Source organism: Sorex fumeus, unplaced genomic scaffold (assembly GCF_029834395.1).
Source record: "Sorex fumeus unplaced genomic scaffold, SorFum_2.1 ptg000063l, whole genome shotgun sequence".
In the NCBI taxonomy this organism is placed as follows: domain Eukaryota; kingdom Metazoa; phylum Chordata; class Mammalia; order Eulipotyphla; family Soricidae; genus Sorex; species Sorex fumeus.
This window is the reverse complement of record NW_026606120.1, coordinates 58,095,622-58,122,405: the sequence shown is the minus strand read 5'-3', so window position 1 is coordinate 58,122,405 and position 26,784 is coordinate 58,095,622. Positions and strand designations below refer to the sequence as shown.

Below are 26,784 nucleotides of genomic sequence, written 5' to 3'. Positions count from 1 at the left end.
TGGTGGTGTTCAGAATTACAGCAAAGCAAGTAAGGTCCTTACCTTGGCCAATCCCAGTTCGGTCCCCAGCACCACATATGTTCCCCTATGCCCACCAGGAGTGATTCCTAAGTGCAGAGCCAGAAGTAAGCCCTGAACACAGCTGGATATGGCCCTCCCCAATTTTTTTTTGATAATAAAATAAAAATAAAAATTTTAAGGCTTTGGACTTATTCGAAGACGATTGGGTTTCTTATCTACACCTTTATCCTTCTCTTTTAATTTTCAGTTTCCAAGTCATTTTATTCAGAATTTTGTTTCCTGAATCAATAAATTCTACACTAAACAATGTAAAATGGCTACCATTTTTATGCTTTATTTTTTATCTTTATTTTTAGTTTCTTTATAAGTTTATTAAATCTGTAATTTTTATTTCTCATAATTAGTTTCTAAAATAGTATGGTCTCTTGCTAAGAGTGGTGCTTTTTTCCCCCTTTTTTCTTACTGTTATTACTACGACCTTAGGAAATGTGCCTTCTCCAAATGCACCATTAAAGCGGGTGTTAGCCTATACAGGCTGTTTTAGTCGAATGCAAACCATCAAGGAAATTCATGAATATCTGTCCCAGAGGCTGCGCATTAAAGAGGAAGATATGCGTCTGTGGCTATACAATAGTGAGGTAAGAAGCATCTCTGAGTCCTGACAAGTCCTGATAAGACTGGGGAGATGATTCAAAAGGCTGGAGTGCACTGCATGCAGTAGTCCTTGGTCTGTTCCATCCTCAGCTCAGTATCACATGACTTCCTGAGCATTGGATAAGGGAGTAGCTCCCGGACACCACCAGGTATGACACCAATCCCCCCAAAAAAAATGTTCTGATTGTTTTAAATGCATATTTCATGAGCATAGGATTTTTATCTGTAATTACACAGTGTACATGCATATTATAATTAAGACCAAAAGCAAAATCTAAGATGTGAAAATATCAGCTTTTTTTTTTTTTTGATTGTTCTTGTTTGGAGTCCATTCCCAGTGGTGCTCAGAAGGTACTCCTTTTAGTACCTGGCATACCAGGGAGTGCCAGGGATAATAAAACCTGATAAGATATGTACTCTAAACCTTTGAGCTCTCTCCCTGGCTCTAAAAACTTTTCCTTGGGGGTTGGTTGGGAGGGAATTTTCCCAGTCTGTGCCCAGTGATGCTCAGTAACAAGGCCAGAGATTCAAGGCAGAGACTCAGAGATGCGGTGCTGATCAGAGCTTGCAGCGCTGAGATTACCTGGGCCTTCCTGTAGTGTGCAGGGCCCTCCACTCTACCCAGTGATGTTCAGAGACCCATGTGGTGCTCTGGATCAAATTCAGGTTAGGTACACATGCACTCTAACTGCTGTGCTCTCTCCTAGTCCCAGAATTTCAACTTTTAAATTTGTATGTGCACACTTACAGATATTTGTCACCTGAAATCCATAATAGCAATTGAGCATTATGAATGATGTCACCTTATAAAGATCATTGTTACCAGGTAGCATCAAATTTGGGAGGGGAAAGGGGAGCAGGACTGAGGATAGAACCCAGGGCCTCCTACATGCAACAGATATCTTTTATCTTCAAGTAAAAGATTTTTAGATTAGAGGTTTTTTTTTTTTCTTTTTGGGTCACACTCAGCAATGTACAGAGGTTACTCCTGGCTCTGCACTTAGGAATTACTCCTGATGGTGCTCGGGAGACCTATGGGATACTGGGAATCGAACCTGGGTCAACCACGTGCAAGGCAAACGCCCTTCCCACTGTGCTATATCACTCTAGTCTCACCACCAACATACATTGAGTGGGCCACTGTCTTCTGCCTCACCAGCATTTGGTGATGTCACTGGTTAATGCCAGTCTGCCATGTGTATAGTGCTAAGTTTTTATTTTAATTTGTATTTCGTTAAGTGATGATGGGCTGGGGCGATAGCACAGTGGTAGGGCAGCCGACCTTGCATGCAGCCGACCCGAGTTTGATTCCTCCCCCCCTCTCGGAGAGCCCGACAAGCTACCGAGAGTATCTTGCCCGCATGGCAAAGCCTGGCAAGCTACCTGTGACGTATTCGGTATGCCAAACACAGTAACAACAAATCCCACAATGGAGACGTTACTGTGCCCGCTCGAGCAAATCGATGAACATCAGGAGGACAGTGCTACAGTACTAGAGTTTATTGATTTATTTTGCAAGACGTGGGGGATAGTTTAGGGGGAATTTTGGGCCATACCAGCCAGTGCTCAACACTATTCCCAGTTCAGTGCTTGGAGGTCAGTCACTCCTGGTGCTGCTTGGGAGAGGGGAAGCACCCTGAGATACTGGGGCCTCCGAATGCAGAGTAAGCACTCCAACCCATTGAGCTATTCCTCTGCCTCTAGACTTGTTTCAGAGCCGGGGATGTAGGTTCAAGCTCTCCCCACCAAAAAAGAAAAAAAAAATGTAGACTTTATTTAAAGTAACTTTATTTATATATTGAGATTTTGTTTGGGGGTTTTGTTTTTGTTTTATTTTGGCTCCAGGGATCGGACTCATATCCCTTACCCCTATGCACATGCTTAAGAATTCAAGCCAGGGCCAGGAAGATCACTCAGAGAACTGAAACACATGCTTTGAGTTTGGAAGCCCAGGTTCCCTCACCAGCACCTAGTCTAGTCTGAAACAACCCAAATATCACGCCAGGTGTCGCCCCATAAGCACTGCCAGATACACTGTCGCACTGTTCTCCCATTGTTTATCGATTTGCCCAAGCGGGCACCAGTAACATCTCCATTGTGAGACTTGTTGTTACGGTTTTGGGCATATCGAATACACCACGGGGTGCTTGCCATGCAGGCGGGATACTCTCAGTAGCTTACCAGACTCTCCAAGAGTGACAGAGGAATTGAACCCGGGTCGGCCACGTTCAAGGCAAACGCCTTACCTGCTGTACTATTGCTCTAGCCCAGATATGACCTAAAAATCAAACAAGTAAATACATGAGCCAAGCTAAATGAAGCCACGTAGGCCAAGTGGTCAGAGCATATGCCCGGCATGTTTGAGGCCCCACCTTTGGCCCCCAGCACAGTATGGCTCCCCTGGGTACCCCCAGCACTGCAGGGTCTGGCCTTCCCCCACCCCTTCCATCACTTAACCATCAGACTGCACCACCTGACTAAATGTACGCATGTGTGGCACTTGGCCCCTCAGTGCTGATATGGGTGTCCCTGTTCAAAAAAAAATCAGGGGTCCAGGGAGATGATTCAAAGTGCTAGTGCACATGCTTTGCATATGCAGAAATATAAAGCATAGATTTAATTTCTAGCACCACAGTGTCCTGTAGAGCACTGCTGGGAGTGAACCTCAGCCCCACCCCAAACTAAGTACCACTGGGTATGGTCCAAAACAGAACAAAAATAACAATAATAATTCAGGGCCCATGGGATAGCTGAAAGGGCTGAACACATGGAAAGCAGCCTAGGTTCATGTTGTATCACTACTTGATCCCCCAGCACCACTGGCAGCGACCCCAGAGCAAGCCTCTACCCCCACTCCCAACATTGCTGGGTGAAGTGAAAAAATTAAAACTAAAGCAAACAGAAGAAAAACTTAAGCAGTATGAAAGTATATCATGAAAATGCCCAAACTCTTCAGAAGTGATTCAGTTTATGACCTATGTATACTAATATTCACAACACAGATTATACTCTGAAATTGGACTGTAAGTAATTTAAACTAGTTATCTGTTCCTTAGTTCCTACTTTTTTTGTTCACCATTGAGAGGCAGTATAGGATAGTAGTTAAGAGCACCCTGCCCAACTTCCAGGGATTAAATCTTATTGCCACCACGTGTTATATAACCAGGGTCAGTCCACTCTGTTTTCTTGGATTAAGTGAGGGGAAAAAATATCTACCAAATGAAACATTGTTATGAGAATGAAATTAATTTTAGTGAACATAAATGAAAATATATAATTTTACGTGACAATTGGTTTAAACCATATTCAGTTCCTAGTAAGTTATCCAGTTACATCTTGATCATTACTGAATTACTCTTCAGAAATTTTAAATCTCAATATTGATTTGATACATGATAACTTTTTTTCTATCACTTTGTTTTAGAGCCATAAAGTATGTGTATGAAGTATCAGTTATTCCCCCCACCCCATTTGACCATCTAAACTATAGGTATTTCTGAACAGCCTTTCTATTTACGATATCTGTCATCGAGTTACATAACTACAAAAACATTTCTAGTCATTTTTATTTCCATATTTGTTTCAAATGTAGTAATAAAAACATTTTTTCCTTGAAACAGAATTACCTTACTCTTCTGGATGATGAGGATCATAGATTGGAATATTTGAAAATACAGGATGAGCAGCACTTGGTAATTGAAGGTATGAGATGGAATCATGCGTCTGAGTAGATTATTAAGGGAAGAATGTAAAGATTTAGTTTTCACCAATAATCCATTTTATAATTTTTCCAACTAGTATTTAATCATGTTGTCATTTACAATAAAGAAAACTCACTGAACCCTTATCTAATCCTACATACTTTAGAACGGTATTTGCCAACCTTTTTCCAGACATGTCCTCCTTCTGACCCGTTTACTTCCTGTGGCCTCCATCTCCTACCAGTTGATCCTCTGTGCCATGTTCCCCCCCCACCCCCCATTTATAAGATTTTTCACCTGTATGCCCTATGGAATATCCTGGGCTCCCACAGGGAGTTATATAACCCCAATTGAGAAACACCACATTAGATTATTTTTAAAAACTGAGTAAATATCTCACAGTGATTCAGTTAAAAATAAAATAAAATTATGTTTCAAACATAAAAAAAATTAAAAATAAAAACAGGGAAAAAATTGAATAAGACTACATTAATTGACTCGTGTGTAGTAATGATAGGTAGAAAAGTGAATTTCTACTATACATGTAAAGTTGTTTTTTTTTTTTTTAATGAGTCAGGCTAAGTTTTTTTGACAACAAATCAGCAAGCTGGTAGATAGGGGTCTTATGTCCTGAAAGCAATTATCTTGTCTGCCTAAAATTTCCTGTAAAGTTTCAAGTGCTTTTTTTTGTTTGTTTTGTTTTGTTTTGTTTTGTTTTGCTTTTTGGGTCACACCCAGTGATGCACAGAGATTACTCCTGGCTCTGCACTCAGGAATCACCCCTGGCGGTGCTCAGGGGACCATATGGGATGCTGGGAATCCAACCCAGGTTGGCCATGTGCAAGGCAAACTCCCTACCCGCTCGCTGTGCTATTGCTCCAGCCCCACCAAGTACTTTTTTTTTAAGTTTGAGCAAGGAAACTAACTTTCTTACATGTTAGGTCAGTCTTTCATTATTTATCAAAACTGACCTGTCACCAATAGAGCATACTTGTATATTCACAGGTAAATTTAAACATAAGCATGCATATGTCTTTGAAAACTTAAAGTATATTTTCATATTAGGATTTATGGAAACCTTACTAGGTTCCATTAAAGTGAATTGCTTTCCAACAGTTGTGATAGTTCTATTATTTAAAGTTTTAGAGCTTGAATTACTTCTGTAGATGTTTAAGCATAATTTTACTTTAAGAAGGTCTTTGGGAAATGGTTTAATTCTAACCAAGTGCCTATAAAATCTGCAATATAAAGAATTGAAATGGTTAGTAAAACTACCTTGAGTTTTTGTTTCAGTTTCTGATTTATGAATAAAAAGTCTTTTCAAAACAGAAGTAGGTGAGTGGTGTGATTTGAATGGATAGAAGTTAACCTCTTTCTATCTCTATCTCTCCAGTTCGAAACAAAGATATGAGTTGGCCTGAGGAAATGTCCTTTATAGCAAACAGTAGTAAAATTGATAGACACAAGGGTAAGTCTTAAGTGTATTTTTTTAAAGGCTGATCATCTTCAAAAAGTTTTTTTCTTCTCTAAACTGTTGAAGTAGTAATAACATTTGACTTTCTAATTCAAAAATGATTAGGCCCTCTCTTTTCCTAAATAGAATTTTATGTTGATACACTGAAAGCTTTCTAACCTTGCATTAAATTTTTTTTAATTATTTTAATTAAAAACACCATGATTTATAATTTTGGTCAGAATATAGTTATTTTAGGAGTATGGTGTTACAACACCACCAGTGTGACCTTCCCTCCACCAATGTCCGCAGTTTCCCTCCCAAGCCCACCTGCCCCCTTAGGCATATAACAAATTTACTTGATATTGTTTACTCCAGCAAAAATTACAGAAGTGTCAAATAGAATAATCAGTAAAAGCCAGTTTGCGATTGCTATATGATTTTAACCTATGAAAATAAGAAAATTAAAACCATTTAATATAATAAAAAGCCTATTCTCATTTATATAAGTTTTCAACTCTGGATTCTAAAATTTATTGCATTAAATTTTATTTTGTACTGGATCTCATTATGGTAATAATCATGTCTTACATGTCATTAAAAACACTTTTAAAAAATACTGAGCTACCCGTGGGGATGGATGACGGGCACTGGTGGAGGGATGGGCACTTGATCATTGTATAACTGAAACCCAAGCACAAAATTTGTAAGCCTATAACTGTACCTCATGGTTTTTCACTAATAAAAAAAGAAAAAAAAATACTGTGCTAATACATTTTGGAGTTTACATGAAATAGCTAAGGCCTACTATGTAAATTTTTCCCCAACACTTTATTTAAACACTTGTGGTTTACAAAGTTGTTTATGATGATTTGTTACAGGCATTCAGTATTCCAACACCAATCCCACTACCACTATCACCTTCCCTCCTCCATTGTCTCCCAATTTTCCCAACCACCCCTCAAGCCTGCCCCCATAACAGGCCCACAATCATTTATTTTATATTGCTTATTATCAGCAAATTGCTAACAGAATGATCAAAAAATATTTCCTTACAGGAAAATTAGTGAAAATTGTCGTATCTCACATGGAGACATTAAGTCCTTGGATAAGGGATTACTAAGATATTGTTACAAGTTAAGCCGTCTGTGTTAATGTTTTTGTTAGTGGAGATTGGTTGGCTTCTGCATTATAAACCATATAATCTGGTGTGCCACTGCTGCATTGTCAGTATTGTACAGTTTGTAGATGTCATGTGGCTGCATATGCAGCTACACACACCAAAAAGTCAGAATTTTTAACTGGGTGGCAGTTTTGGAGTGTGGGCATGATTGCTGGGGCTTCCAGAAGTACAGGGAGGTGTGGGGAGGTAGCTCATTCCAACTCTAAGAACTAGAGATTTCAGTCAAAAGGTGTACCTGAGTGTGTATCTGAGTTTTCGGCAGGTTAATTTCTCTGTGAGGCTCAGCCCTATGGTGATGAAGCCCTGGCAGGGACTTGGTGGTTACTTTGGAGTGTGAGAGTGAGTGACTATCAGGGCTTTGTTTAGGCAGGTGCTGGCCCGCCCCTCTCTAAGATTGCCCCCAGTGTCTCAACCAGGAATGGGTGTCTGAGAAATTTTTGCAGTTAGTTGTTCTCTTTCATTATTTTTTTATGAGTCTCTGGAGCAAGGCCAGTAGATGAGCTTAGATGGTGGTGGGGGTCGTTCACATTAAATAATTTATAAGACCTTAAGCTAGGAGAGACTTGCTTAGATTCTCAAAAACTACTGTCCCTATTAAAGGAAGTCATACTGCTTCTAGATTACAAATGAACAGAGAATATCACAATTGCCAGTGACACACTATGAAAAGTCTTCTCTATTTTCTCATTGCAAAACTAGATAAGGAAATATTACTTCCATATAGCTGATTGAAACAGAGTAAAATATCATTGAATTTTTTGCAACTAAACTTACAACTTGTAAACCTGAGCGTTAAAGACCCTGTTTGGGCATCATTTTATCCTGTCCAGCAGCACCAAACCTGGTGCACAGAGCCAATTCTGATGCGGTCTATGTCTGATGGTCAGTAGAGGCAGACTACTGACTGATGGTCAGTAGACAAGTTTATTCAGGGAGAGCAATGATTATATAGAGGCAGAATGAATGTAGTATGTGACGGGTGAGGGTGTGTGGTAAGACAGAGGCGAAAGGAGAGATTAGTGGCTGTGTGGCCACATGCAGCTTCAGGGTTTCTAAATTCTATAAACAGGAACAAAGCTTACTCTCCTTATCAAAAGTCTCATACAGCAATGGTAACCTGTATCCTCAAGCCCAGCCAATGGTAAATTATTAACCTATTATTAATCTGTACTGTTCTCCGGGAAACATTAGGTCCCCTGGTGTCATTGCTTTGCCATTGTCTGGACTAGCTTTCCTAGGCTGTCGCCTCTAGGTTCCCTGAAGTGTTCTCACAGATTAACCAGTCCAAATGGCTCAGGCACTTAGTCAGCAGGGACTCCAACATGTTTTTATATTATTTTTTTCCAGTTCCCACAGAAAAGGGAGCCACAGGTCTAAGTAACCTTGGAAACACATGCTTCATGAACTCAAGTATCCAGTGTGTTAGTAACACACAGCCACTGACACAGTATTTCATCTCAGGGAGACATCTCTATGAGCTCAACAGGTAATCCCGCAGTTATTGTCCTCCTAACTTCTTATGACAGTGATACAAACCCAGTATCACCTACGTTTCCTGTTTTCACTCTTATGAGAAAAATCTTTATCTTACTTTGAATATTTTTAAAAGAAATCCTGATGGAGAAAATCAGTGATAGTCATTTATGTGCCCTCATGAACGTTACTTTTTTAAAGACTCCTTGGAAACAGCTCTTTCTCTCAAACTTCTAGGACTAATCCCATTGGTATGAAGGGGCATATGGCAAAATGCTATGGGGATTTAGTACAGGAACTATGGAGTGGAACTCAGAAGAATGTCGCCCCGTTGAAACTTCGGGTAAGCAGCTTAAAATAATGTTGAAGTAGGAAGCCTGAGTAATTGTTTAATTATTTTCCTCCTAAGTTCAACTAATTTTTAATGCATTTTTCACTAAGCTTATGGAAGTAATGGATAGGAAAAGATCAAAAGTATAGGTTAAATTTGGATACTATTCATTTTACTAATTTATCAACTATCTTAGTCTAGTAAACCTTTTTTTTTTCTTCCTTCTCAATTAGAAAGATTTGAACTTCTCAGTGGACCTCTGAGTCTAGTGATACTAATGCATTTTTCAAAATAATTTGTTCTATGGAATAAAAATAAAATTGATTTAGTTAATATTTTTAATATAGTTCAAAAAAAATAACAATCACTGGATCTTAATTTTTGTTTTTGAGCCACTCCCAGAGGTGCTTGAGGGTTACTCTTTGCTCTGTTCCTGAGGGGTACCATCTGGTGCAGAACCCAGACCTCTTGCATGTAAATCATGTTATTGGCCCAATGAAATATCTCTCTAACCCCTGGATACTAATATATAATTAATATTATTTATAATGTATTTTTATGTTTGGGGCTTAGATAATGTCTTGGGACCTAAAGAATTACTTGCTTATAATGTCAACCAGAATATAGTTTTGGCCAAAATAATTTTTTAATCACTTGAATATAACATTAGAAAAACCTCATGATTATCCAGAATTGGTTTGCCAATTTGAAACAGATAACATGTACAATTTACCTCTTTATAATTCTTTTAATCTAATTATGAGGCATATTTCAAATTTATGAATTAACAAATATTTGTTTGATTCCTCTAATTTTTTTTATAGTGGACCATAGCAAAATATGCTCCCAGGTTTAACGGGTTCCAGCAACAGGACTCCCAAGAACTTCTGGCTTTTCTCTTGGATGGTCTTCATGAAGATCTAAATCGAGTCCATGAGAAGCCATATGTGGAACTGAAGGACAGTGATGGCCGACCAGACTGGGAAGTAGCTGCAGAGGTTTGTTGATTTTGAGATTCTAATATAAGCAATTAGATATGTTTTATGCAACAAGATACAAACTAAGCTTCTCTAGAATTAAGATTTTGATATGAAAATGAATGTTTATATTTTTCTTTGTGTGAAGAAATGCCTAAACAAAGCACCTTTAATAAAATTAGAAAAGAACTTGCTTTTGCATATTGTAAACGTTTGGATGAAATGAAGAAACAGTTGTTCAGGATGATTCCAAAAGCATATAAAATTTTTAAGCTAATGTATATCGTGACATAGTAATGTTTCATCTGCTTTTTATTTTTTTGTTTCATTTTTGCTTTTTATATTTTTGTTTCATTTTTGGAGCCACACCCAGCAGTGCTCAGGGCTTACTTACTCCTGGCTCTGTGTTCAAGGGTCATTTCCTGGCTAGACTTGGGGAACCATGTGGGTGCCAGGGATCGAACCTGGGTCAGCTGCATGGAAGGAAAGTGCCCTAGCTGCTGTACTATCACTGAGGCCTCTCATATACTTTTAATGGAAAAAGAATGTTTTACTATTATTACTGTGCCAAAAACACAGAAAAGAAGAGGATTTTCCCTCTGACCGATAACATTTTATAGGTCAAATAAAAAGAATCAGATTCTGTTACATGTCAATACGCAACAAATTTTATTTATTTTTTTTAATGTAGGAGTACTGCTGTTTATTCAGCCATTGATTGAGCTGACTGAATTGGGCATGAACTCCACATGACTTTTTTTTTTATTCAGTATGTTAATTTTATTTTTTAATCACCATGAGATACAGTTACAAAGCTTTCCTGTTTGAGTTTCAGTCATACAATGATTGATCACCCAACCCTCCACCAGTGCACATTCTCTACCACCAAAGTCCCCAGTATCCCCCCACCCCACCCCTTCCCCTGCCTTTATGGCAGATAATCTTCCCCCATACTCGCTTTTGTATTGCTTGTTATGAATAACATAAGATGTCGGATGCGCCTGAAATTCTAAAATTCTAGATAATTAGGGTCTGGAGAAATCTCTGCAGTGAACTGCTCAGTTTGGAGATTCTTTTGTGTGTCTCTGAAACATGGCTGTTAAAGAGCTTATGTAGCAGCTGGGGGCAATTTGTGGGCATGACCTCCAGGGTCCCATGGAGGGGGGTGGATGAGAGGGACTGGCCCATCCCCTATCCCTTGAGGCCTGGAGTTTGCCATCACTGAACCCAGTATCTGCACTTCTCATTGGGTTTTGGAAGTTGGCAGCCGCCAGGTTTTGTAAGGGGCAGGTGGAGAGACAATGACTACCCCCATCTGAGGCACCCTGTAAAGTCAGCCTGGCTTAAAGTCCGGAGGCATCTCTGCCGTGAGCTGCTCCGTTCAGAGATTCTTTTGTGTGTTTCTGAATCATGGCCCATTTATCCTTTTTTCAGAGAAATAAACTATTGGCATATGCCCTATAGGGCATGCCCACTCACCCGCAGCATGCTGCACTGTCAGCCCTAACTGTGGCTTTTGATCTCTTTCAAGATTTGTGGGTCTCTGAAATAAGGCCAATGAATGAGCTTATATAGCTGAGCTGGAGGTGGTTAATGGGAGTGGCTCCCACATACCTAACTTTTGGCCATTCAATTTCTTGGTAAACTTGGCTCCAAGTTGTTGGGGTCCAGCCAAAGGCACAGCAGCAATTTTGGGGTATCAGGAAATGTGAAGGCACCATCAGACTGCTGATGCACTCACCACGCAGGTATGGGTTGACCTATTATCAGTACTATACCCCCAAAGCAACAAATTTTAAATTATTTATCTTGAATTGTAAATTTGTAAGCAAGAACCTTTTTTATTTTAAATAAATATTGGTAATTATATTCTTAATGATTAAAGTATAAATATTTTATATTTATATAATAAAATATTTAATTCATTTTTCAATTTGTGTAGAAATTATTTTGAATTTTGAGGTAAAAATCTGTAATCTTTTTCCTCACTAGGCTTGGGACAACCATCTGAGAAGGAATAGATCAATTGTTGTGGATTTATTCCATGGACAGCTAAGGTCTCAAGTCAAATGCAAGACTTGTGGGCATATAAGTGTTCGATTTGACCCTTTCAATTTTTTGTCTTTGCCATTACCAATGGACAGTTATATGCATTTAGAAATAACAGGTAAGTCACAAAGTTCTGAAACCTATTTGACCCCATTTTGGGCTGGAGCGATAGCACAGTGGTAGGGCGTTCGCCTTACAAGCGGCCAACATGGCTGACCGGAGTTCAATTCCTCCACCCCTCTCAGAGAGCCCGGCAAGCTACCGAGAGTATTCGATATGCCAAACACAGTAACAACGTCTCCAATGGAGACGTTACTGGGCCCGCTCGAGCAAATCGACGATCAACGGGAGGGCCTTTACCTTACTTACTTTACTTCTCTACTTTATTCAGTCAGCTCAAATTTAAAGTATACTTTTTTATAATTGGCTTCATAATAAGGATTAGTAATTAGCATGTTATAATCTAGCACTCTAATTTCAGGAACAATTTAAAGTTTGAAAGACTTAAACAAGACTTGAACATGGGTACATTTTTGTGCCAAATAATTCAACTGTCAATTTTGAACATTTCAAAAACTCTTATTTAAAATGTTACAAAGCCTCTCCAAGTTCTACATGATATGTACCTAAACATATAATGATTTCACTCAGTACTATCCCTCATTACCATCTGTTGTAGCATATGAAATAAAAATCAAAACTGTTTGCTACTTTGAAATACACACACATATATGTATACTATACAATGTAAAGCTTTCCATGAAACCTGCATTTTACTTACAAATGATTTTTTTCTATTAGTTATTAAGTTAGATGGTACTACCCCTATACGATATGGACTGAGACTGAATATGGATGAAAAGTACACGGGTTTAAAAAAACAGCTGAGTGATCTCTGTGGACTTAAATCAGAACAAATTCTTCTTGCAGAAGTACATGGTTCCAACATAAAGGTAATATTAATTCTTCTTTCTTGGAAATCCTTGATTCTGTTCTTCAAAGATCACTGATTTTTCTGTCATTATTATTATTAGCAGTAGTAGTAGTAGTAGTAAATGATCAAAAGAAATATTAAAACACACAAAAACTCATGACTGGAGATAGTACAGTGGGTATGGTGCTTGTCTTATATTCAGCCAACCCTGGTTCAGTCCCCAGCAACACTGACGATCCCCTGAGCCCCGCCAGGAATCATCCCTGAGCATCACCAAGTGTGACCCAAAAGCATACAAACCAAAAAACTACATGCACACCAGGAAAAAAAAATTGAAGGGCTGAAGACACAACTCAAAAGACAGGAATGCGTACATTGCAGGAAGCCAGGATTTGATCTACAGCAACACTTGTTCCCCTGAGCACCATCAGAGCAAACCCCAAGCTCTGAGTCAGGATAGCCCCTGAGAGACATGACCCCCACAAAACAAAACTTTTTAATTTTTGTTTCAAGTCACACCTTGCAGTGCTCAGGGCTTACTCCTGGCTCTGTGCTCAGGGATCATTTGTGGTGGGCTCAGGGACCCATATGTGGTGCCGGGGATCAAACTCAGATTGACCACATATAGGGCAAAAACCCTACCCATTATACTACTGCCCCAACTCCTGTACTTCTCTCTTTCTCTCCCCTCATGTCTTAATAAATAAGTTTCAATAAAAATAATCTTGCTTCACTTAAAAAAAAAAGTTTGGGGGCCAGAGCGATAGTACAACAGGTAGGGCACTTGCCTTGCATGCGGCTGACCTGGTATCCCATATGGTACCCCAAGCTTGCTAGGAGTAAGCCCTGAGCACCACTGGGTATGGCCCAAAAAGGAGGAAAAGTTTTCTGTAGCAGAAGCTTAGAAGAAGGGTTGATAGGGTTGGATTGCTTTCTTTGCATGCGGGAGCCCTGAGTTTGATCCCCAGCACCTGTGAACACTGCTGGATGTGACCCCAAAAAACAAAAGCAACACAAAAAATATGTACGCCAAGGCTACCTCTGGAGTAATCTTGCTATATCACTAAAGCATAGGCTTCCCACAGTGACTGCTGCTGCTGCTGCTCTGGATAGATCTTCTGTATTTCACTAGAATCCCTGAGGTAAAGTATTTCATATTTTGTTTTTTGTGGTATTGGGGATCAAACAAAGATCCTCTTGCATGCAAAGTGTGTGCTCTACTGAGCCATATTCATGGCCTCTTTATAAAGATTTAATGTGTATGACTATACATAGGTATATATAATATATATATAAACACACACATATATAAATGTATAAACACATTGACATACATCACTTCTTCCTCTATAGCAGCAGGAAAAATAAGCAATTTAATACTAGATCACTTACCATAAATTGAACTTCTCCATTAGATCATATTTATACCATTCATCTGTGGGGGTTCTGATTACATCACTGACATTTTTTTCATTTGTCATAGAAAGGTGAGCTGTATCTGAGAAAGGTTTAGATACTTGAAATGAAGGGCAAAATTTAAATAGGAAGATGGGAGCAAAAGTATATGGTAGGGCATTTGCCTTGCACATAGCAGACTGGGGTTCAGTGCCCAGCACCCCACATACTAGTCCCCCATGCCCAACAGAGGTGCAGATCCCTGAGTACAGAACCAAAAATAAAGCCCTGAGCACAGATGGTTGTACCCCATCCCCCTACCCTCTGCAAAGAAAAAAATAAGAATCAGTTTTATGCAATATGATTGTTCCTGTGGAAGTTTGTCTTTGTTGATGAGATTAGTTTTCAGCTTATCAAGCCTGCATTTATCAGTTATTTGAGAAACTTTATTCACTCATCTTACATGTTTTACTGATGAAAGCCTTTAAGACACTGGATTTCAAATAAGTCACAGAGATGATTTTGCTTTTATCTAAAACATCTTTTTCATCTTGCCTTATTTTCTGTAGAATTTCCCCCAGGACAACCAAAAAGTCCGTCTCTCAGTGAGTGGATTTCTGTGTGCATTTGAAATTCCTATTCCTGGATCTCCCATTTCAGCCTCCAGTCCAGTACAAACAGGTAAGATAGAGTCAAGCACCTTCTCAGGATTTCAGCTTTTAAGTTTTGGTCCAAGGGTTGCTGGGCTAAGGCTATTTATTAGAATCAAGAGTTTTAGGTAAAAGTGTTGCAAAATCAGAATTCCAGTACCAGGTTCAAGTAGTAACTATTTAATTTAGTTACTTAATGTTTTTTTAATTTTAGATTTTATCTATAAAATGAGGAATTGGAACCAAATGATGTCTAAGATTTTCTTAGATGCTAAAACTGTGTCAGGGATCAAATTACATAGCAGTTTCCAGCATTACTCTGGTGGTCCAGGTCATCCTGACATCACAGGGCCCAAGTAACACCACATCCGTATGCCCTAGCACTGAATCATTAGCTCATTTGACTGAATATCACCAGGAGTAATCCCTGGGGCCCTGAGCATGACTCAGGAGGTTCTCCCTCCCTCAACCTTATGAAAATGAATATATATGTATGATAAAGGCTACTATATTAAACTGCGTTTTTAGATGAGAGGGAAAGAAAAATGTGGCAGATATATTTGTGTGCCCTTATATAGTGCTGATAATAGTTTGTGCAAAAATCTGCTTTCTAGCACTACCTCTTTGTCATTTAGTCATGAATGTGAATTATAAAGGTTTACTGGAAATTATGAAATTTTAAAATCTTGCTACCTTCCTAGAATTATTTGAACCCTTGTTTCTCCCTGTCCTGTATTAAAAGAGACTACACTGTCAGTGATTTTGGTCACTTACAATATTTGAGAAGAGAGCTAAGATAAAGGTACATAATTAATATATTACAGTGTCAAATTTAACCTTTGAATTTGTAGATTTCTCCTCTTCCCCTTCTACAAATGGAATGTTAACCCTAACTGCCAATGGGGACCTGCCCCGGCCACTCTTCATCCCCAATGGAATGCCAAACACTGTTGTGCCATGTGGAACTGAGAAAAACTTCACAAATGGAATGGTGAATGGTCACATGCCATCTCTACCAGACAACCCATTTACAGGCTACATCATTGCAGTCCACCGAAAAATGGTTAGTTTAATGTAAACAAGTTATTGCTGCGCTTTTCAGCATCATTGGTAAAGCAGAGCCTTTTTCTACCTTTGCACTATCCGCATTGTATTCAGGTCTAGAATTTAGTTATTGCAGTTCATGACATAATGCATGGACTGACGTCAGTGCATGCAAGTACTTTTTTTTAAGTTTATGTGTTCCAGGGGTTGGAGAGATAAATTAACAGGCCCAGTGCATGTGTGCATGCAGGATACCTGAGTTCAATACCTGACATCACATGATCCCCCAAGTACCTTCAAGAGCCAAGCCCCAGCAAAGAACCAAAGTGATTCATAAGTACTGCTGGGTGTGGCCAAAAAGTTTCTATTCTGTATGTTGTTTTTGTTTTCTTTTCTACTGTTTGTCCATCAGTTCATTTTCTGTCATGTAAAAGTGGTTGCATTTGAAGGAATTATTTGACAAGTTGGAGAGAAATAAGAGTGTCTTTGAGAAGAATACATGGTTATATAATTCATTTTTGTTGTTTTTTTGTGTGGTGGTAGTGATGGTAGTTGTTACGTGTTTTTTTCCCTACCACTGAGGTTGGACTGGAGCAATAGCACAACAGATAGGGTGTTTGCCTTGCACGCGGCCAACCCAGCCGACCTGAGTTCAATTTCTCCGCCCCTTTCGGAGAGCCCGGCAAGCTACTGAGAGTATCTTGCCTGCATGGCAAAGCCTGACAAGCTACCCATGACATATTCAAAATGCCAAACACAGTAACAAGTCTCACAATGTTACTGGGTCCACTTGAGCAAATCAATGATCAATGAAAGGACTTTGCTACAGTGCTACCTCTGAGGTTACTCTTAACATACAATTAATTTCTCACCATGTGCACAGCATTATGTGAACCACATTCTAGGGAGGATTATATGTGCAGATAGAATTATGGGATACATTTTTCTTTTGAGGGTTTTTGTTTTGGGGGGTATATTTTGTTTCTGTTTGGGGGCCACACCCAGTGTTGCTCAGAGTCTTTTCTTAGCTCTGTGCTCAGGGATAACTCCTGGTGGGCTTGAGGGACCATATGAGATGACAGGAATCAAACCTGGATCTGCCACATGTGGAGCAAATGTCCTACCTGCTGTACTATCACTCCAGACCCTATTTTTTTATATTTTTTGTTTTGGGGCCACGCCTGGCTGTGCTCAAGGATTATCCCTGGTGTTACTGGTGCTCGGGTCAGCCATGTTGGCCGCGTGCAAGGAGCGATAGCACAGCGGGTAGGGCGTTTGCCTTGCACGCGGCCAACATGGCCGACCCGAGTTCGATTCCTCCGCCCCTCTCGGAGAGCCGGGCAAGCTACCGAGAGTATTCGATATGCCAGACACAGTAACAACAAAGTCTCCAATGGAGACGTTACTGGGCCCCCTCGAGCAAATCGGTGATCAACGGGAGGGCCTTTACCTTTACCTTTTACTGGTGCTACAGTGTAAGTATGGTGCCCTTATGAGAGGGCCATATGCAAGGCAAGCACCTTAACCCCTTTAGTATCTCTGGCCCCAAAATTAACTTTAACTTAAATAGAAGGAGCTCATTACTGTGAAACAGGAACACTGACTGTATATGGTAAATTCAATATAGTTACTACAAAGCTATTTCTTATTTTTACATATGTGTTTGTATGTGTAAGCATGGATCACATATTCATCCATATGAAAGCCATTAATAGTCTACACAAACACTTGTCTGTGCACATTAAATAAGTACATTTATCTGAGTAGAGTTGAAGGAGTGATTTTAGTTCGTTCCATCGGAAGTTAATTACATTGTAGTTGCAAACTTCAAAGGTGCAAAAAAAAAGTTAGTATAATAGAATCAATTTTCTGTTATCCCCAAGTTATTGGAATATATGTATACATGCCAGCATACACATAGTAGTCAAATCTTTCCACCCTCCTTAATTGAACTCAGGTTTAAAATTATTCTTCTGTGAGCCAAAAAAGATAGTACAGTGGGTATGGTGTTGACCTTTCACAAGACTGACCCAGGTTGAGCCTTTTAAAAAAAGTTTTTATGCAGCCTCATGGGAAGGGGGGCGAAACTAGCTTGTCCTTCACACCCAACCGAGGCCACGAATTGCCCCCCACTAGCGGCTCTCCCGCATGGCCATGGCTCCAGAGGCACACGGACTTAATCCAGAGCCCAGCAGCTTGCAGCAGAAATGTGAATGGACTATGCATTAAACTACATCACTATGCCCCACCCCCAGGGAGGAAAGGGCATCTGTCTCTTCTGCCTTTTTCCCGCCCCCCCTCTTCCCCCCCCCCCCAACCACTGGCAGCATGGTGGCTGCCTCCTCAGAGCTTATTGGAAAGCCACGTATGAGGCGGCAGTGACGGGGCAATTGCAGCCTCATTGGAAGGGGGTTAAAACCGACTCGTCCTTCACACCCAACAGAGGCCACAAGTTGCCCCCCATGAGCAGCTCTCTGGCACAGCTATGGCACCAGATGCACAGAAACCAGTCTCCTAATTATCCAGCTCTTGGCAGAAATTCCTCCAGACTTAATTAGTAAAATATTAGATATCAAAAATCATGTGGCCACAATAGCGGCCGTGTGACATCATATGGTTTTCATAACCAGCAATGGAAAACAAATTATCTCACAATGCCTTTTCAGCAGTTCTGATTGTTGGGGGGAAATTCCAAACAATAATGGTGCCTCTTTTGTCGAAATAATGAATGTAGTCAAAGTAGAGAGAGAGTTAAGTAGAAATCATCTGCCTCACAGGCATCGGGAGGGGTGGGAGGGGGGTATATTGGGGTTATTGGTGGTGAAAAATAATTACTGGTGAAGGGAAGGATGTTTGATCATTGTATGACCAAGACTTAAACTTGAAAGCTTTGTAACTTTTCTCATGGTGATTCAATAAATAAATTTTTAAAAATAATAATAATAAATAAATTTTAAAAAGTTTTTATAAACTGTATAACCAGCATCCCATATGGTCTCCCAAGCCTGACAAGAGTAATCCTGAGTGGAGAGCTAGGTATAACCTAAGCAACATTGGATGTGGCCCAAAAACAAAAATATTATGTAAAAATATTAGTAATTTATCTCTGCTTTTCTCTGAAGAATTAGATTTAGTACTTTTATGGCATCTGTAGTTTGAATTCCACACACCCACCTAAAACACATCTATTTTTAACTTCTATAGTGAGAACTGAATTTTGAGGTAATTTTGCTTATTGGCAGTATGAAGAATTGTGGGGCTTTGGAGGGTGGGAGTGGAGGAAGGGGTTGTTTTTTAAGCTATCTCCCTAGCCTAAAAGGGGTTTTGGTTGTTAAAAAAATCTAGAGCTGTTGAAACTGTTGTAAATTTTTACATAGTAGTGCTGTTTTTAGGTTGTTTTGCAGTGTGTGGGTGAGAAATGTTTATCAGAGAAACTTTTTTGAAATGATAAATTTGAAAACACAAGACAGCAGCTCTGAAATTGGCAGTGCCTCGGCTTTTCAATGATTCTGCTTAAATATTTTCTCCTTACTAACAGAACTTATTCTATAAATAAGAGAATAGAGTGACTAATTTGAAAATGGTAGCAATGCCTATTATAACAATATTTGAAGTCTAAAACAAGGAACCAGGCGCCTGTGTTCTCAGCTCGCTCTTCCTTTGTTGGTACCTATAGATGAGGACAGAATTGTATTTCCTATCATCTCAGAAGAATCGCCCCAGCCTCTTTGGAATGCCACTGATTGTTCCTTGCACTGTGCATACCCGGAAGAAAGACCTATATGATGCAGTTTGGATTCAAGTATCTCGATTAGCCAGCCCACTCCCACCTCAAGAAGCTAGTAATCATGCTCAGGATTGGTGAGTTGCATAGATCAGCCTAGTAAACTTGTGATTTCACTAAAAGGAAAGAATTTCTATGAATTCTCTATGATTTGTAGGACCCATTCCACCTCTATACTGGGGTGCATACTTTGCATGCAGGAGGCACCACTGGGCATAGTCCCAAAATGGGGGGGAAAAAAAGTCAGTGCTTATCTTTTTTGGAGCTACACCCCATGGTGCTCAGGGACTACCCCCATCATTCCTAGGGGTGCCCATGTGGCATCCGAACCTCTCGCATGCAAGTGTGCTCTCTATGGAGCACTCTGACTCAGTAATCTTAGAGATAACGCACTGAACTATTTATGGTTAAAAATGGGCGGGGGGAATAAAAAAGGCCTTGATTTCCTTACATTTTATAGAGGGTCATAAGCTGTGCAAATAACCCAAAAGTTCATCAGTAGATAAGTTAAATGTGCTTATTTTGTGGAGTATTATTTGACCACAAAAAGAATAATTTATGAATATTATAAGGCGAATGAACCATAAAGATATTACTGACAAAAAATAAAACACAAGAACAGATAATGTATTACGTGTATTCCATTTTTATGAAATTGTAGTCCACGTTTATGAGTTCTCTCAAATAGGCAGATTCATGAAGACAGTAAAATGGAGATTACTAGGTACTTGGCAACAAGGGAAGTAATTGCTTCATGGGCTCAAAGTTCTGGGGAGTGACAGTAATAACAATTGCACAACACCATAAATGTACAAAATGCAACTGAATTGTATACTTATATGGGTTGAATTATAAATTTTAGTGGCTAGAATGATAGCTTAAAGGACTATGAGTGTGATTTCTGTGTGAGGGGCTTGTATTCAATCACAAGTGCCATGTGATCCTCTGTGCATTGCCAGGAATGAGAACTAAACTGACTATAGTAGCCCCTGAGCACCTCAATATGTGATTTCCCCAGAAAAGTTTAAGTGGCTAACAATTTATTATCAGCACTTTAAGCTGTACAGAGAGGCTGGAGAGATCATTCAAAGGGCTATACAATGTGTGAGAGGCCTGGGTTCAGTCCCCAGCACCACCTGGTCTCCTGAGTATCACAAGAATGATCCTAGAGCATAGAGCCAGGAGTAACTATAGAGCTATAGTTACATCTGTCATAGCTTTGAATTATTATAGGAGACACTGTCACGGTCACTGTCCTCCCATTGTTCATCGATTTGCTCGAGCGGGCCCGTAACGTCTTCATTTTTTTGAGACTTGTTGTTACTGTGTTTGGCATATTGAATACATTGCGGGTAGCTTGCTAGGCTTTGCGGCGCGGGTGAGATACTCTCGGTAGCTTGCCGGGCTCTCCGAGAGGGGCAGAGGAATCAAATAGGAGACAAAAGAGGTAATTTTATAGTATGTACCACATTAGAGATTCTGGTTAAGGAAAGTTTCAGAACAATAGTATAGTAGGTATTGTGCTTGCCTTGCATGCAGCCAACCTGGCTTTGATCCCTGGTGCCACAAATGGTCCCTGAGCCTGACCAGGAATGATCCTAAGCACAGAACCAGGAGTAGGCCCTGATCACTGTCAAGTATGGCCCAAAAACAAAATTAACAAACAAAAAAAAGCTTCTAAACACAGTTAATCAACTCCTCTAAAAACCAGTATTGGGGCTGAAGCGATAGCACAATGGGTAGGGCTTTTGCCTTGCACGCAGCTGACCCGGGTTCGATTCCCAGCATCCCATATAGTCCCCCGAGCACCACCAGGAGTAATTCCTGAGTGCATGAGCCAGCAGTAACCCTGTGATGCTGGGTGTGGCCCAAAAAGAAAAAAAAACAACTATTAACTTTCAAACTTCTGTGGTGTGTCAATCAATGTTACTGTCATGAGAAGGTCTAATTATCTGAGCTTAATGTGAATTAAATCTCCTGATAGAATTAGGGTTGAAGGAAAATTGGTGTTTAATTTCGTGATTAGCTTATCTTGTAAGATTTGTGAGGCTTCCATGGACATCTGGAAGGCTAGTATGACTTCCTTTATGTAAGCAAGGAACCAGCGCAGGAAGCAAGATTGATTGCCACTAGTAGGCTAGCTTCAGCAGCATTGAACTCTGAATATGAACACACTGCTATGCTCTGCCCCTTCCCAAGGTCACTTCACGGGAGGATGATAATGAATGAGACCTCCAATCAGAAATGCTAATTATACTCTGGTTTATATTTTGTTTCAGTGATGACAGTATGGGTTATCAATATCCGTTCACTCTACGAGTTGTGCAAAAAGATGGGAATTCCTGTGCCTGGTGTCCGTGGTATAGGTAAAGTGACGTTCTCCAAAAGATAGTTTTTAGCAAAATTGCAGCTTCAGATATTATATCTTGTTTCATAAGATTTTCTTAAATCTTTAGAAAAATGTGTCTATGTTTTTAGAAATAATAGTGATAAAAAGCTTAACAGCAACTTAGGACTTGTTCATTTATCACTGTCTTATGAGATGTAGAACTGTTTTGCTTCATAATTTATGACCCATGTTTCTTATGCTGTACTTTTTTTGCACCTTAAATACATAAATCAACTAGCAGTTCTGAGCTAGTACAACATAGCTGACTTACTAATTTTGCTTGAAGTTTGTATTTGAATTTTAGATAAGTTTTAGAAATTACTTAGTACTGTTCCAGCTGGGAAAATAGTTAAGTACTGAAATCAGTCTTTGGAAATTTGGAATAGACTTAGCAAACTGAGTCTAAGAGAACTTAAACATAGCTTTGTCCTGGTCCCATCTTCTTCACTCTCAACCTCATAAATTTTTATGTACATTTATTTAACATGCCATTTTAGAAACAGGAAATAGCTTTGTTGTTCCCAGAGCAACCAGATAATTGTCCTTCTTTAAATAACTAAATGTCGAATTTTTTTTGAGCTGTTATCTCAAATATTCAATTCTCCAGTCATTTATTTGTCCTAAAAATCCAGTGGATTGACAGATGGTTATCAAGTGCCATGAAAAACCAGACTTGAGGGCCCTAAATGATAGTACAGGGATTTAGGCACTTGCCTTGCACACAGACAACCCTGGTTTTTTCTCTAGCACCATATATGTTCCCTTGAGCTCTGCCAGGATTAACCCCAAGCACAGAACTAGGAATAAACCCTAGGTACAAAGTGTGGCCCAAAAACAAACAAAACATACTTGAAAAGTGATATGAATGATTCCCTGAATAATAATACAGTTTTATGCACTTACCAGTCTGAAGTTAGATATCTATAACACATTGTAATATCCCAAAATAAGAATGTAGGAAAGTAGAATGGGAATTCTTTTTTTTTTAATTTGTTATTAGTGAATCACCGTGACGTACAGTTACAGACTTACAGACTTTCATGCTTGTGTTTCAGTCACAATCTGTCGAGTACCCATCCCTCCTCCAGTGCCCATTTTCCACCACCAATGGTCCCAGCATCCCTCCCACTACCCCACCCTGTCCCCCCCACCCCTCCCCACCTCTGTGGCAGGGCATTCAGAAAGGGAAATATTTTTTACAAAAAAAATTTGCATTTCATCATAATTAATTCATTCTCAGTAGATGGTTTTTATCCCTTCAGATTTTGCCGAGGCTGCAAAATTGATTGTGGAGAAGATAGCGCTTTCATCGGAAACGCCTATATTGCTGTGGATTGGGACCCCACAGCTCTTCATCTCCGCTATCAGACCTCACAGGAAAGGGTAAGTGCTTAAGGCCAGGATAAGATGGTAATTTCATTTTTTTAATCCATTTTAATTATGCCATTTTTGTTTTATTTTTTGTGCTATATTGTTTGGGTGTTTTTGGTGCAGGGAGGAGGCCACTTTTAGCAGCGTGCAGGGCCACTCCAGGCTCTGTGACAGAGGTTGCTTTCAGCAGTGCTTGGGGCACCCTGAAAAGCGAAGGTTTGAACTCAAAACACTTTGCATGCACTCAGCCCATTGACTAGCCACATTTATGTTTTTAGACAGTTTAAATACCTTTTATATTATGTTATCTGGCTTATCTAGAAAGATAAGCCAGATTTAAGGCCTTGTATGCAATCATGGCAGCCAGGAGCTTGGTTCAAATCCCCAGATCACATATGGCCCCCTCACTAGTACTAGTACCAGGGGTCACTCCTGAGCACAGAGCCAGGAATAGCCCCTTAGCACTACCAAGTGTGGCCAGAGAAAAACAAAAACAGAAAAACAGACCATTTAAATACCTCCAGATGAAAGGACAGGTGTTGAAACATTGTATGACTGAAGCCCAATCCTGAATAACTTTGTAATGATGTATCTCCCAGTGATTCAATAAACAAATAAATATCTCCAGAAAAAATATTCATTAGCATTCTCTATAACACTTAATACGTTAATATGATTACTTAGATGCTTCAAGTTTTCTTGCTTCTATAGCTAATTGTATAGGAGCACTAAATTTTTTTAAATAACTATTGATAAGTAAACCTTGAAACAAAAGTCTGAGGATAATTAAGAAGTTATAATCTTGGCCCGTGCAGCAACTCTTTCAATCTGTTTATTACTGAAGCTGCAGTATTAAATGGACACAGTTACTTAGTTCAGATACACCCCAGGACTATATCTGCCACCTTTAAGGGACATAGTCCTAGATCAAAAAAGCTAAAAAATGGCCATAGAGATAATACATGGGTTAAGGCATTTGCTTTGCATGTGACTAATCCTGATTCGATACCCAGCAACATATATGGTCCCCCTTAACTCCAGAATCACCTGGAGTGATTTGTGAGTACTGCTAAGTATGATCCAAACTCTCCCCCCACCAAAAAACCCTGAAGTCATTGAAATTTTCAGATTCAGAACACCCAAGAGCACATCTGAGTTGGCGTTTCTCCACTGCATATTCTAGTTGTAGCAATTTTGAATATGTTACTGAAAAAGAAAAAAAAGAAAAGAAAAACACTAATTTCAGGCTGGGGAGATAATACCATGGGTAAGGCAGTTTGCTTGCATGCAGCCAACAGGGTTCAGTCCCCAGCACAAAAATTAATAAATACTGATTTCATACTTAGAAATGTTTTTGCAGATACTATTTGAAAGGAAGATTGACTAGCCATGAAGAGAAACGTGAGCAATCAAATGGAGAAGTAAAAGTAACAGAATTAAAGGAGTGGTTTTTGTTTTGTTCATCACATGAAGAATTGTACTGACATTTATCAGGCAGGGAGATAGGTCAAAAGCCTCATGCAACAATTCAATCAGCTAATCAGTGGCTGAATAAATAGCAGTACTCCTACATTAAAAAAAAAAAGCCTCATGCAAACCTTGGCCTCAGAAACACTTTGCTTTTCTGAGTTCCAGGTTGGATCCCCAGTACCACATGGTCTCCCAAGTTCTATTGGGGCTAACTTCTAAGCACTACTAGACCCATATATACTTCATCCGTACTTAGGGGCTACTGCTAGTACTGTGCTCAGGATCAACTCATGACAGTAGTCAGAGGACCATGTGTTGCCGGAGATTAAACCAGGATCACCTGCATGCAAGGAAGCACCTTTACCCATGCCTTACTCTTGACTCTCCTTTACTATTTCTTACAGCTCTCATCCCTTAGGTAACTTAGTAATGATGATGACTTATTTTTGTGCTATTCAAGAATAGAGACACTACCAATTCCAGACCTGTTTACCTATTTGAATTCTTCAGTGTACACACACACACACACACACACACACACACACACACACACACACACAATTCAAGTCTCCTTGGTAACTTTCACTAGCTAAGGAAGAGTATAATTTGTGAGTGTTTGCCAAATGAAGTCACTGAACTTAAAGGAAACAGAAGAGAAATTGAGATTCTAACAGTACATGCTCACAGTAGCAGGGTAATATAGTAGCCTTAGCCATGCTTCACTTGAGAGAAAATAGTGGTGAATAAAAGATTCTTCATAGTACAAAATATGACAGCACATTGTAGTGACAGGATTCGTCTGTCACAGATGAACAGTTACATGACTCGGGGGCATCATGTGGGGCTGGAGAGCAAACCTGGGCCTCCCATGGACAAAACATGCTCTCCAGCCCTTTAAGCTGTCTCCTGGCCCAACTCTATTTCTTCCCTGTTTTAACAAGCCATTATACAAGCTGAAAGTCCAGAGGGCATCTTGCTTATTGGAAGAAGAGCCTACGCAGTATGTTCAGTCTCACCCCACTCCCATTCTCAGTGATGCTCTTAGGATACCATAGAAACCAAGTCGCTTTTGGGTTATCCTTCCTTGCTGTGGAATGGAGCCATATGACTAATTTCTTCCTACATGATCTCTCTTCCTACTTACAGTTTCTGCATGTGATTAGAGAAATACATAGGCAAAGGATAAACTTTGCTTCAAAATTGGTATTGTTGGAGCCAGATATATAGTATAGGAGGTTAGGTGCATACCCTCTGATATGGGTGATCCTGCCTGGTTTGGTACCCAGCAATGATCCCCCAACTCTGCCAAGGATTACTCTTGATCACAGAGGTATAGCACCTAAGCACCGCTGAATTTTACCCCAGTGCCTCCCCCACAAAAAAATTTGATGTTGTATTTATGAGTGGTATGTCTGCGTTTGTGTCAGAAATGGAATCCAGGGTCTCACATATTCAGATAGCTCAATATCTCTCTCATATAGCTCACATATGTGTTCTGTCACTGCCATATTCTGTATATTTTTTTATCCCAGTTTTTCTTCTAGCAGTTTATTCTTGGAAAATATTCTGTAATTTGCTGACAAATGTTTATAAAAAGCATTCTAAGTAAAATAGCTATATTTAGGATATCTTAGGAGGGAAAGAACCCTTATAAAGAAATGATTCACTCCAAATTGGAAAGTGCAGATGATTCCAAAATGGAGAGCCTCATCATAGCATCTTTTAGAGCATGAAAATATTAGAAGTAACTTATAGTTGTCCAAAATTGGAAAAATAGTTAAAGTGTGATACAGTGAATAAAATATTAATGTAGTTATTGATGATGATTGCCACAAGTTTTAACTGACATATGGAAATCTACACCTTAACATAGGTGTGTTCTTTTTTTAAAGCAAGATATAAAAT

At 39.5% G+C, this 26,784-nt stretch overlaps 1 protein-coding gene across 2 annotated transcripts in view; it reads left to right on the top strand.

Annotated features, from left to right (window-relative positions):
- The window catches only part of USP32 (ubiquitin specific peptidase 32), a 192,907-nt gene that overhangs the window by 151,804 nt on the left and 14,319 nt on the right, over positions 1–26,784 (top strand). For both annotated transcript variants that reach the window (XM_056126699.1, XM_056126700.1), the window contains exons 17-29: positions 505–659; positions 4,296–4,377; positions 5,770–5,844; positions 8,360–8,498; positions 8,723–8,828; positions 9,641–9,814; positions 11,786–11,960; positions 12,644–12,795; positions 14,741–14,852; positions 15,673–15,884; positions 19,542–19,726; positions 21,929–22,015; positions 23,301–23,421. In XM_056126699.1, the coding sequence (XP_055982674.1) occupies positions 505–659; positions 4,296–4,377; positions 5,770–5,844; positions 8,360–8,498; positions 8,723–8,828; positions 9,641–9,814; positions 11,786–11,960; positions 12,644–12,795; positions 14,741–14,852; positions 15,673–15,884; positions 19,542–19,726; positions 21,929–22,015; positions 23,301–23,421 (1,775 nt within the window). The remainder of the gene's footprint in view (positions 1–504; positions 660–4,295; positions 4,378–5,769; positions 5,845–8,359; positions 8,499–8,722; positions 8,829–9,640; positions 9,815–11,785; positions 11,961–12,643; positions 12,796–14,740; positions 14,853–15,672; positions 15,885–19,541; positions 19,727–21,928; positions 22,016–23,300; positions 23,422–26,784) is intronic.